Consider the following 13,317-nt stretch of genomic DNA (forward strand, 5'->3'; position numbering starts at 1 on the left):
GGGGAGAGGTGCACAGGGAGGACAACTTCACTGCAAATATTTTTTTTAATACTTAGAATGAATTTATGATGCTTCTGTATAATTTTATAAAAATAGAAAAATTAAAAGAATGCAAAGATTTGAATAATACAGTGAATGGGACAGAACTAACATATATGAGAAAACTTACTGTAGAGAAAACAATGAGCATTTCTTTATAAGTATACAGGGATCTTTCTAAAAAGTTTTGTAGACACTCAAGAGTACAGAAAAAAAGAATAGACCTCTTATGTTCACTACATTTTCTTATAACAAAGTTGAAAAGTAAAAGAATTTAAATAACAAAAAGGTACCCCAATTCTGAAATAATCTTAAAACTTGAAAGGAAATCCATAGGACTAAGTGTAAAACAAACATAAGGAGTTTCCTGGTGGCCTAGTCAGGGATTTGGATTCTGGGCTTTCACTGCTATGGCCTGGGTTCAGTTCCTGCTTGAGGAACTGAGATCCTGCAAGCTAGGCAAGACAAAAAAGGTAACATGTATCATATGTTGTGTGCTGTGCTTAGTTGCTCAGTAATGTTCGACTCTAGCCCACCAAGCTCCTCTGTCCATGGGGATTCTCCAGGCAATAATACTGGAGTGAGTTGCCATGCCCTCCTCCAGGGGATCTTTCCAACCCACACATTGAACCAGGTCTCTCACATTGCAGGCGGATTCTTTACCGTCTGAGCCACCAGGAAAGCCCAAAAATACTGGAGTGGGTAGCCTATCCCTTTTCCAGGGGGTCTTCTGGACCCAGGAATCGAACTGGGGTCAGCCTGCATTGCAGGCAGATTCTTTACCAGCTGAGCTACCAGAGAAGTCCTGTGTAATAGTGTGAAAGAAAACGGGACAAGCAAAAATAACAACTGCTCCTCTGAAAAGCCTAATAAGATACTTAATTAAAATTTTTCCTTATGACAATTATATTCATCATTAAAAATATGTTCACATGAGATATTAAATTGTTAAAACATTTTTCGAAGGTAGATGTAAGTAGAAGTGTGAAGCAACAGAATGTAATCTGGAAATTATACCAAAGAATAACGTTGACATACGTCAGGTTTCTATGCATAGGAAAAATTACTATCAATCTTTTTGTTCTGTTTTGAGATACAGATACATGGAAGCAAACATCAAAATGCGTGCTTTGTATTTTCTTAGCTTTAAAAGGGAAAGCACCTTCATTTATTTTCTCAAATAAGCACTCATTCCCTTCAGAGGTAGATTTAAAACACCTCGAGGCCTCACTCGTAATTCACACTGGTGAGTCCCACCTGGCGCCTAGGTAAGGCTGAGAGGACTGCTGCCTTTTGGGTCATGCCATTTGTGCTCCAATATACTCCTTCCCCTGTGCTGAAGAGGCAAAGTACCTGGGGCTCCCAGATCTCTTACCAACTGAAGGAGCAGCTGGCTTTTTGATAACCTGGTCTCACAGGATGGATTCTGGCACCTGCCTCTCCTAAATCCTGTTGCTGCCAAGTATTAGGGTGTGATCTCTTCTGCTGACTGCAGGGGACTCCCACACCAGCAGACTGGTTGCCATCAAGTATCCAGAATCATGCCTGATGGGCCCAGCAGTCTCCCTCAAGGAAAACAACAAATTGCTCTGCTACTACCTATGATATTTTTCTCATCTGAAATGAACAAAAGCTTTGAAAAATCCTGTAAATATGTATTAAAAAAAAAAAGATTCTTTCCATCAGGGATGTACAGTGCCTTATATGTGAGAAAAGATCATTAACTGGGATGTGTTGATATGTATATATACGTATGTATCCTATTGAGGACAGGGGGCAGGGCTGCAGCAGGGTCTTGCTAAGGAAGTAAGGAAGTCATCCGTGCAGATATCTCAGGGAAAGAGCATTATAAGCAGAACAGCAAAGAGGCCGGAAAGTTAGAACAAATGAGGGGAGAAGAATAGGATACAAAGACTGGGGAGGCAGTCAGGACCAGTGTATGTGTGACTTTGTTGGTCAAGAAAAGAACTTTGGTTTTTATTCAAAGTGTAATGGGAAGCCATCAGAAGGATCAGAGTAGGAGAGTAGTATCTCTTTGATTTTAAAAGAAAATACTATACAAAGGGGCTGCATACAGAAGAGTGGAAGCAAGGCAAAGACAGCTGACACTTCAACCAGAATGTGGTTGAGGCAGAGGTGGTGAAGAGTAGATAGAGATGGCCTGCCTGCTCCATTTGCTCTGCCATCCCTGTGTGCCACCAGCCTCCAACATGAATGGGACCATTCTGCAGTTATGTAAAAAGTGAGGTGCAGATGTAAGAGCCAGCATATCAGGTCAGGGCTTTGTCGAACAGCTGCGCCTTGCACAGTGGTGCTGGACAGTAAATGAGTGGCTGCTGAAATCTAATCCGTGCTCCATTCTACAGGTCATGTGCACTTGACATGAAATCTATCTGTGTAAGAGAGTGGGTACCATTTCCTAATCCTTATACAAGTTATGTAAGTGCTAGCAGGAGCCCTGAATAATTTTCTGCTTCACTGAATATGTAAGAGTATTAAGCTAAACTCAACTCAAAATATCATCCTTTATAATTAGTTCAAGAAATCACTTCTTGTTTGGATTAGATTTGAAAAAGTGACTGACACAGAATGTTGATTTAAAAATATTTGTAAACAAAATGGTATCATTCATAATTTTCCATTCCAACCCCATTTTAAAAATATTCCAAAGTGTCTGTTCTGTGACTTTCACTATCTAAGATCAATTCTTAGAATAACAAATACATAAGTATAAATATTTATGCACAAATAAGGCATTGAGTCTTTTCAAACCTTAAATACCGATAGCATTTTGCAACATTAACATTTTATCTTCATGAGCACCAACATAAATCAGGAGAGAAAAGTTTAACATTAAGGAACCTGCTAAAGATTCAAAACTATTGTACTTCCTTGATAGCTCAATGGTGAGGAGTCCGCCTGCCAGTGCAGGAGACAAGGGTTTTGGTCCCTGGTCCAGGAAGGTCCCACATGCCATGAGCAGCTGAGTCTGTGTGCCGCAACTAAGGAGCCCATACACCTAGAACCTGTGCTCCCCAGTAGAGAAGCCACTGCAGTGAGAAGCTAATGCATAACTAGGGAGTGGCCCTGCTCGCCGAAACTAGAGAAAAGCCCGTGCAACTATGAAGACCTAGCACAGTAAAAAATAAATTAATGAATTAATGAAATAATAAAAAGAACCCCCCCACACACATAAAATGGTTCAAAACTATGAAGTTAGCAGGGTTCTATTATGAATTTATATATAAGATGTGGAGACTTTTAAGATCATTAGTAGCAAACAGTAGTAGTAAACTAAAAAAGAGATACTGGGTTTCACCTCCATAGATTCTGATTTAATTGGTCTGAAGTAGGGCTGGCCTTTTTTTTGTTTTTAATTAAATTGCCTAAGAAGCTTTAGTATTTAATTTACCTGGGAAGCTTGAGTATTTTTTAGTATTTAAACAGCTGCTGCTGCTGCTAAGTCACTTCAGTCGTGTCCGACTCTGTGTGACCCCATAGACGGCAGCCCACCAGGCTCCCCCGTCTCTGAGATTCTCCAGGCAAGAACACTGGAGTGGGTTGCCATTTAAACAGCAAGCTGTCCTTAATGTTTTGCTTCTGGCCAGAAAACGGAAGCCAGTAAAGTGAGAAAAAGTGTAGTAGCAAAAAACAAAACAAACAATAAAAAAGAAGTGACTATATTAGGATTCAGGGAATGCACAAGGAAAGATACCAAAGACACTCTTAGGATTTTTCTATTCAAAATAAGGTTATCCAAGAATCTAGCATTTATAATAATGCACTGTTTCTGTCACGCCCCAGGAGCGAGCCTCAATACCTTTCCCTCACAACGTTATTACTTCCAGCATTCTTCCTTTCGCCCACTTCTACTCATCCAAATCTACCCCTCATTCAAGGTTCAGTCAAATGCTATACCTTTTAAGCATTCTGTCCAGATCTCTTCTGGGTAGAAGCAGCCTTTTCTTTTCCTGAAGTCACAAAATACTTCATCTGTGCTTTTTTTTTTTTTGGCATTTAGTACTTCTGTAACTGATTCTCAACCTAGGCTACACATTAACGCTTTCCAGGTAATTTAAACTTTTTTTTTTTAAAGCCCAGCCCTACTTCAGACCAATTAAACCAGAATCTGTGGAGGTGAAACCCAGTATTTCTTTTTTAGTATCTAAAACAAATTTTTAATTGAAAATCATTTCAAACAAACTAAATTACAACAACAGTACAAAGAATATCTCAATACCCTTTACCCTGCTTTGCTCAATCTTTACCCTGTCTACTTTATGATTTGCTTGTGTGTGTGCATCTATAAACACACTTTCTTTTTTTTAAACCCTTTGAGGGCAAGTTGCATAATCATGTTCCATTACATCTAAATGTTTCAGAGTTTATTTCCTAACAAAGAGAATTTTTTTCTAATATAGTCACAGTGCAGTTAACGACTTCAGAAAATTTAACAGTGATATAATACCTTAACATCACTGACTCAACACTGTCCTTTATAGCATCTTTTTTTCGCCAACACAGGATCCAGTTCAGAATCACATATTGTATTTAATTGTCATGTCTTTTTGGGACTCTTTAAAAGGTTTTTTTGTTTTAATACAATCTTGAAAGGTCACAATCCATTTAGCTATTACAAAATACTGGCTTTACTGCCCATGTTGTACAATATGTCCTCGTAGCCTACTTTACACCCAATGGTTTGTACCTCCCACCCCACAACCCCTATGTTGCTTCTCCTTCCTTCTCCCCACTGGTAGCCACTAATGGAATCAACCCAGTATTGTTTAAAAGTTCTCCAGGTCACTTAAATGGATAGTTCAGAGGCAAGAGCCACTGCTTTATGTATATCTTACTCACTCTACTAGACTTACCTTCACCTCTACAGACGGAGTTGAATACATGAATAGTTGATTTTTGGTCCAGAATTTTAAAAAATTAGATTTTACTATACTATACTGAGTGAACATATTAAATATGGAGAAACAGTTTACCTAGGAATCAGACATTCATATATTCCCTAACTAGTATTTCAAGTTAGACTTAAATTATGGGATGTTCAGTTATAATATAGAACAAAGGTTATATAAGATCCGTAACTGCTCCTATTCAGAGAAAGAAGTTTAAAAAAAAAGATGTAGCTTGTTTGTTTTTGCTTTTAGCTATAAACAATGCACAGAGCTTACCTCTCTAACATCCACCATCCACCCTCCATCAACAAACAACAAGACATTGTACATTTTTTCCTTCACATCAGCAGTTAGGGCATCCAAATGCCCTTTCCAAATACCATAATCCATCTGGAAAACAGATATAAGGCAGATATATAATGGACTATATTTGCAAAGTACAAAGATGTACATATATGGAACATCATTCTAAAGAACTAACATTCAGTAAGCCAAATACAAAATAAACATCAACAGATTGAAGTTCAATACAAGACTAAAATGTTTACCATGTAAATGAACACTACTGTCACCTGAAGGTACGTTTCATGTTTGGTTAATTATCTACAAAAAGTAACTAACAGATTTCTTCCTTCAAAGTAGAACAGTAATAAGGAACATCAACTCTTATCTTATAGTAGGAATATAACTGTTGAAGAAATGATCTCCTTACATATATGACTTGTATTTTTGAGATGCAATGAGACATGTCTCATCTACATTTAACTTACTTCATATTTCTTTTCTTTGTGTTCATGAGCCACTTTCTCAGTAAAAGTTGCTTGAGTTGTCAAAGTAGGTTTTTGTGGAGCTGAATTCATATGCTTAAACCACTCATTAAAGGTTTCATGGGCTTCCTAAAATGTAAAGTAAAATAGAAAAATACAAAAAATGAAAACTTTTCACGTATGTTCAATAAAATTTTTAAAAATTTTGTTCTTAGAAGTAATTTTGCAGCAGTTAAGAAATAAAATTGTACGATATTTCTTTTTTATACAAAAAAATTACAGTGAATAAGTATTTTGTTTGTGATATTCACGTGCTTATCCGTGTCCTTGATGAGCCTATTAGCTTCCAGAGGGAAGCAAAGTAATTCAGACTTAGTCCTAAAACCTAGCTAATCACTTCATTATTTATTGAATGAATTTTGAATGAGTATGTTGTTATTTTAGTCATAATACAGATTATCTTGCCTTTTTTCAGTTGTTGCCAAAAGCAGAAATGCTAAAGTTGAGTTAAGAATTCAAAGAATCTTAAGGAACACATTGTGTGCTGGTTAACGATGATTAGAGGGTCTCGCACATGAAGACAAGGTCAGGACTTCCAAGTTCTTAGGGATCGGTGATTCCCAGAGTCACAAGGGAGGTAAGAGAGTAAGTCAATCACCACTTTTCAAAAAAGTAGTTTAAGGTTTGAGAGTTAATCAGGAAGTCATCATAAAGGAGGACACTTCATGGTTTTCTCTACAATCTCACCAAGTAAGCTCTGATGCACAGATGTTCTCGGATAGCATTATCATCTTCAGCAGGAAGTGGGCTGTCCATTCCTTGTTCCTCCCACTGGTTATAGATCTCTGCTATTGAATCCTGAGGAATTTTCACAAATACTTCTTTTGCAGCTTCGTGCTTCTTTGAGGCTGTGAAAAAGATATATAGTTTTCCAATATATATGGATTTCTGTGTAGTAGTTTCTAAAGCAGTCAAATTATTAGTCTGTGACTTTCACAATGACCTGTAACCATTTCAGGGCCCAAGGTACTTCTGTTAAAGGTTTGGGTGATCTTTCTACCTAATGGCTGGGCTTTTCCTTATTTCAGTGTGACAGTCACATAAAGGATTAATTAAATGTAATTACTTTTGTTTTCATTATTTATTTCAATTTTTGGCTGCACTGCAGAGCATGCCAAATCTTACTTCCCCAACCAGGGACTGAATCCAAATCCACTGCAATGAAACACGGAGTCTTAAACACTGGATCACCAGGAAATCCTACAGTTACTTTTACATACTGTCTTAAAAAAAAAATTCCATCTTTCAAAACATTGAGATTATATATAAAATTGAGTGGGACATAGTAAGTCACTATTAAATATGTTTTGTTTCACAATATCAGCCATAAGAGTGGGTATTTTGTACCTTACCCTACTGGAAGGGTTAGAAAAACAACAAAATTTAAGAACAGAAAAAAAAACTTTGAAAAAAGAATATAAAATAGAGCATACCCAAGAATTTCCTCATTATCGCATTGCCTTGTTTCAGTGCTTCTGCTCTCTGTGCTGGGTCGAATACCAACCAGTCAATTACATCAATTTTTAATCGGTCTTCCTATTCATTTAATTGGAAAAAAAAAATGTCAATTGTGCTTTTTTCCTAAGATATTCTGCACATTAATAGAATTGGCTTACATCTGTACTACTAATGAATATTTTCCTTCAGGTTATACAAAATTATTAAAGAAAATAGCTTTTCTTAGTTTATTGTCACATTTAATAGCTCTCTATTAAATTATAGAAAAAACTTACTGGACTGTCAGTCTGGAATTATATATCTGATGTGCCACCAATTTAATTATCTGACTCCTTTAAGTGCTATTCTACAACTTTTTCTTTCCTAGATAAAACTTTCTATTCTTTTCTGAAAATAAGGAATAAGTAAACTACATAAAAATTAGTTAACTGATCAAGTATCTAGAATAATCTGATGAGTAAAAATTCAATGCTCAAGTTTTTACTATTAAAGAAGCTTCCTTTAACATATAACTACTACTAAGCAATTCCTTACACAGACCTTAAGTTTGCTGTCAATTTTCATAACTTAGCTAACAAAGAAAAATTCTTAAAAAAAGAAAGAAGCCAGAGTATTTTAAAGTAGACATTTAGAAAAAGCTGAACATGAGGGATTATTCAGTTACATAATACACTTCTTTTACCCTCATATTACCTCAGTAGTACCCGTATCCAGTGCTGGGGACAGGTCATGATGACTGAATTCACCATCATCTTTCTTTCGAATATTCTCAACTACAGTTTTTGTTATAGCTGCAATATCCAAATCTAAAGAATTTTTTGAAAGGACGAAAACAAGAATTAATCATTCACACTAATATTCTTTAAATAATCACAATGATTCAGTAAATCTGGGATAACAATTCATTAAAATATGAAAGAAATTATAAAAGAAAATGCCAAAATTAAAATATATTTTACACAAGATACAGTATAAGTTATTTCATTCCAAAACAGAATTTCATTGAAAACTTCATTCCTTCTTTTCCTCTCAAGAGAAAACAGGATTTAAAACTAGAAGGATATATGTTACTAAGACAAAATGATAATCTGCCTACAGAGCCCAACAGGTGAAGCCTTCCATTTTTACCTGCCTCTTTAGCCAGCTCCAGGCAATGGTGGCGCTGTTCAAACTCTGTAACACCTTCCAAAAACAATGCATACTGGGCAACAGCAAGGTCTTGAGGCAAATGACAGGTATAAAATGCTATGAGATTTGTATGTTTCTCATTTATTAAAAGCTGAAAAATAGAAAAAGATCAAAATGTTAATATGTCAATAATAAAGCAAGTTCTAGGAATAACAGCATTATTCAATTCAAAATTTTAAACATGTTTAGGAGAGATGCATACAGACATAGAGTTGTACTGCTAAACAGGATTAATTTAAAATTCCAAAAGAAAGTGTTTATGATAATTAAGATATTTATGTATTTTGATAACCTTTCTGCCACTAGATATTAAAATACTATCATTCTGATTTATGTTTTCATTAAAATAGTCAAAGGAAAAAAAAGAATCAAACTGTGGGTTTGATTTTACCTGTTTTACTAGAATTTACCTGTATGTATGTCTTTAAAACATCAATGGAAATTTCTTCCTTCATAGGAAAAAAAAAAGATATAATTAAATTGTAAATACAGCTGTTTATATGTACCACCAATATATTTAATAAAAATCCCGCCATAATGATTTTTAGTATTTACCACTGAGCAATTACTACATGCCAGGCTAACTGCTTAACAAATTTCTTGTATTAACTTACCCTAACTCTTTGTGAGTAATTACTATTGTTGTTCACATTTCAGAGGAAGAAAGTAAGACTTAAAGAGATTTTATTTACCCAGATTTACACCACTAGAAGCTTCTGAGTAAGATGTGAATCCAAGATTTTTAATCCAAAACCCCAGCTTTCAACTACTACATCATTCTGCCTTCTATGCATACTCTGCCCAAAATGTTACCAATCATTTAGGACAGAAGAGAAAGAAAGAAAACAAAGGTTTAAAACCCCACAGAAAACTTAGTCTGGTTCAGTTAGCTTAGCTGGTTGATTTAGAGTTGGGTACTGATGAGGACTGAAGTTATAAACTGTCTCCAAACTAGGTAACCATCAGCACTCTGTACTCACAGATTAGAACATTAATGAGTCATCTGCAGTGAGTTATCACTGAGCGACAATGTGAGACTATGGTCACCATTTCTAGAAAACAAAACCCCAAAGTAGCATGTTTTCCTGACAATAGATGCATGAAGCGTCAGCCTTGCAGAGAAGAGTATACAGCTCATTTTTATTTACTTTGGTCTGTAGTCCCAGAGTGCGGAAAAACAAAATGAGGTGAGTCATGAAGCGGAGGAGGTGTCCAGGTAGACTGTTCCTGCTTTTGGAAAGCCATTTGCTAAATTCATCCATCAAACCTACAAACCATTAAAGCAAAGATTTAGATGGATACAAATCAAAAAGGAGATATAAACACTATCCAAGGACATTTATTATATTCATATAGCATTCTATCAATTCACTGTCTTATTGTTATGAACTACCACATAAAACAGCCTCTGGATTAAATTAAAACTTTATTTTCTAAAAATTATATAGTTGCAGTCAAATAGGTTGAAAGAGATGACAAGATGTGGTAAGTCATATGCACTGCTTTGATAACTTTTTAGAAAATTACTTTAAAAAACCAAAGAACTCATGCAAAGTAAAATAAAATATATCTTACCATCAATGTCTCCCAGGATAAGGAATTTTTGAACTATATGATAATGTTCTTGATTCTCTTCTAGAACTCTCTGAAAAAATTTTTACATTTTCTATAAATTTATTATGGTCATTCTGTAGCATATACTCATTGGTAAGCTAAAAACATAAAGTGTTGAAGGAACATATACAAACAAAGGGCTTCCCCGGTGGCTCAGCAGTAAAACAATCACCCTGCAACTCCGGAGCCACAGGAGACATGGGTTCGATCCCCGGGTCAGGAGGATCTCCTGGAGCAGGGCATGACAACCCACACCAGTACTCTTGCCTGGAGAATCCCAGGGACAGAGGAGCCTGGCAGGCTACAGTCCATGGGGACGCAAAGAGTCAGACACGACTGAAGCCACTTAGCACACGTGCATTCAGACAAAGAAAAAGCTAGAAATGAAGGGTATTAGGAAACTTAAATAAAGTATGAGAAAGATACTGCCGTTGGGACTCAAGGTTGAACATTCTTTTTTGAAACAGAGAACTGTGATAAAACAATTTAATCTCTGTGAATGTTATGAAACTTTTATTTGTATTAATGTATTTTACTGTTTTCCTTGACCATCCATGATGAACCAGAAGAGAAGGGGACAGGTGACCAAAGCAAAATAAACTATAAGGTTTCCTTCAACATAAACAGTGGTCTTTGAAAGCATTCATCTGCAAATGGCACCAATAAAATCCATCAAAATAGTGATTAGGCACAGAGTAGAACAAATTTACAAGTTACCTGCTGTTAGATTTTTTTCCTAAAGAAAATAATTCCTGTATTTTTGGTCAATTTTTTTTTTCTATGTGGGATGGTTAATCTTGAGCTTGCAGCAAGGAAGCTGGCACCAGACTTCTCCAAATCCACATTTCCTTGCCTCCAGTTCTTATGTGTCCAAAAGATAGGAAACCATAGACCTGCCTTTGTAGGAGGGTTTTAATTTTTATTTGTCTAAATTTTCTCCCAGCAGTCTTTCTGTCTTTTTTACAAATATTTGCTCCACCTGGAACTGACTGTAATGCATGTCACGAGACAGAGATCTAGCTTTGTTTTATTTCAGATGGAAAATCAATTATGTCCATACCATATATGTAAATAAACCACCCCTCTTTGTCTGAAAGGAAAGGTCATCTGTCCTTTATTAGGTTCTCATATATATTTGAATCTAATACAGACTTTTATGTTCTGATGATCTATTTATTCCTGTGACAATTCCATTCTGTTTTATTAAATCTTTTTATTATTTTATTATTAAGGAACAACATAACTACTATTCTTTTCTAAATCTTATTTCTATTCTCACTTACTCTTTTACATGGAAATTTTCTGTCCAGAAATAATACTCCAAAGCAATAGGTTTCAATGTTAACTTTGGAATGACTGATATTAACAACAAATCATCTCATCCAGGAATCTGCTAAATCTATTTATTTGTGTCTTTCAATAAGATTCTATAGTTTTTTATGGAGGTACTCAAACCCTTGGCTATTTATTCCTAGGCATCTTACAGTTTCGGTCAGTAATTTAAATGAGACTTTGGGGGGATATTTAACTTACATGCAGAGTACATCATGAGAAACACTGGGCTGGAGGAAGCACAAGCTGGAATCAAGATTGCCAGGAAAACTATCACCTCAGATATGCAGATGATACCACCCTTATGGCAGAAAGCGAAGAAGAACTAAAGAGCCTCTTAATCAAAGTCAAAGAGGAGAGTGAAAAAGTTGGCTTAAAGCTCAACATTCAGAAAACTAAGATCATGGCATCCGGTCCCATCACTTCATGGCAAATAGATGGAGAAACAGTGAAAACAGTGGCTGACTTTATTTTGGGGGGCTCCAAAATTACTGTAGATGGTGATTGCAGCCATGAAATTAAAGGACGCTTACCTTGGAAGGAAAGTAATGACCAACCTAGATAGCGTATTCAAAAGCAGAAACATTAACTTTGCCAACAAAGGTCCATCTAGTCGAGGCTATGGTTTTTCCAGTAGTCATGTATGGATGTGAGAGTTGGACTATAAAGAAAGCTGAACACCGAAGAATTGATGCTTTTGAACTGTGGTGTTAGAAAAAGACTCTTGAGAGTCCCTGCAAGAGACTGCAAGGAGATGCAACCAGTCTATCCTAAAGGAGATCAGTCCTGGGTGTTCATTGGAAGGACTGATGCTGAAGCTGAAACTCCAATACTCTGGCAATCTGATGCGAAGAGCTGACTCATTTGAAAAGACCCTGATGCTGGGAAAGATTGAGGGCAGGAGGAAAAGGGGACGACAGAGGATGAGATGGCTGGATGGCATCACCAACTCAATGAATATGAGTTTGGGTAGGCTCCAGGAGTTGGTGATGGACAGTCAGGCCTGGTGTGCTGCAGTTGATGGAGTCACAAAGAGTCAGACACGACTGAGTGACTGAACTGAACTGAAATCCTTTTCTTACTAGCTGTAGCAAGTACAAAAAGGCTATAATTTTTTCATAACTTTATCTTGAATTTAGATACTTTAAAAATGCTCTTAATTATAGTTACTTATTGAGTCACAAATTTTCTAGATTTATACTTTTATCATATGTAAGTGTTCCCCTCTTTTTATTTATTTTTTTAATTTTATTTTATTTTTAAACTTTACATAATTGTATTAGTTTTGCCAAATATTGAAATGAATCCACCACAGGTATACATGTGTTCCCCATCCTGAACCCTCCTCCCTCCTCCCTCCCCATACCATCCCTCTGGGTCGTCCCAGTGCACTAGCCCCAAGCATCCAGTATCGTGCATCGAACCTGGACTGGCAACTCGTTTCTTACATGATATTTTACATGTCTCAATGTCATTCTCCCAAATCTTCCCACCCTCTCCCTCTCCCACAGAGTCCATAAGACTGTTCTATACATCAGTGTCTCTTTTGCTGTCTCGTACACCGGGTTATTGTTACCATCTTTTGAAATTCCATATATATGCGTTAGTATACTGTATTTATGTTTTTCCTTCTGGCTTACTTCACTCTGTATAATAGGCTCCAGTTTCATCCACCTCATTAGAACTGATTCAAATGTATTCTTTTTAATGGCTGAGTAATACTCCATTGTGTATATGTACACATATACACAATGGATTTCTTATCCATTCATCTGCTGATGGACATCTAGGTTGCTTCCATGTCCTGGCTATTATAAACACTGCTGCGATGAACATTGGGGTACACGTGTCTCTTTCCCTTCTGGTTTCCTCAGTGTGTATGCCCAGCAGTGGGATTGCTGGATCATAAGGCAGTTCTATTTCCAGTTTTTTAAGGAATCTCCACACTG

General features: G+C 36.3%; 1 protein-coding gene across 2 annotated transcripts in view; it reads right to left on the reverse strand.

Annotated features, from left to right (window-relative positions):
- Positions 1-13,317, reverse strand: part of NUP107 (nucleoporin 107kDa) — a 49,186-nt gene that overhangs the window by 1,735 nt on the left and 34,134 nt on the right. For both annotated transcript variants that reach the window (XM_010841561.1, XM_010841560.1), the window contains exons 18-26: positions 9,998-10,067; positions 9,571-9,689; positions 8,833-8,871; positions 8,363-8,513; positions 7,928-8,040; positions 7,210-7,312; positions 6,464-6,624; positions 5,720-5,845; positions 5,226-5,339 (exon numbers count right to left, since the gene is read on the reverse strand). In XM_010841561.1, coding sequence (XP_010839863.1) covers positions 5,226-5,339; positions 5,720-5,845; positions 6,464-6,624; positions 7,210-7,312; positions 7,928-8,040; positions 8,363-8,513; positions 8,833-8,871; positions 9,571-9,689; positions 9,998-10,067 — 996 coding nt within the window. The remainder of the gene's footprint in view (positions 1-5,225; positions 5,340-5,719; positions 5,846-6,463; positions 6,625-7,209; positions 7,313-7,927; positions 8,041-8,362; positions 8,514-8,832; positions 8,872-9,570; positions 9,690-9,997; positions 10,068-13,317) is intronic.

This window comes from Bison bison, unplaced genomic scaffold (genome assembly GCF_000754665.1).
Source record: "Bison bison bison isolate TAMUID 2011002044 unplaced genomic scaffold, Bison_UMD1.0 scf7180017864163, whole genome shotgun sequence".
In the NCBI taxonomy this organism is placed as follows: Eukaryota; Metazoa; Chordata; class Mammalia; order Artiodactyla; family Bovidae; genus Bison; species Bison bison.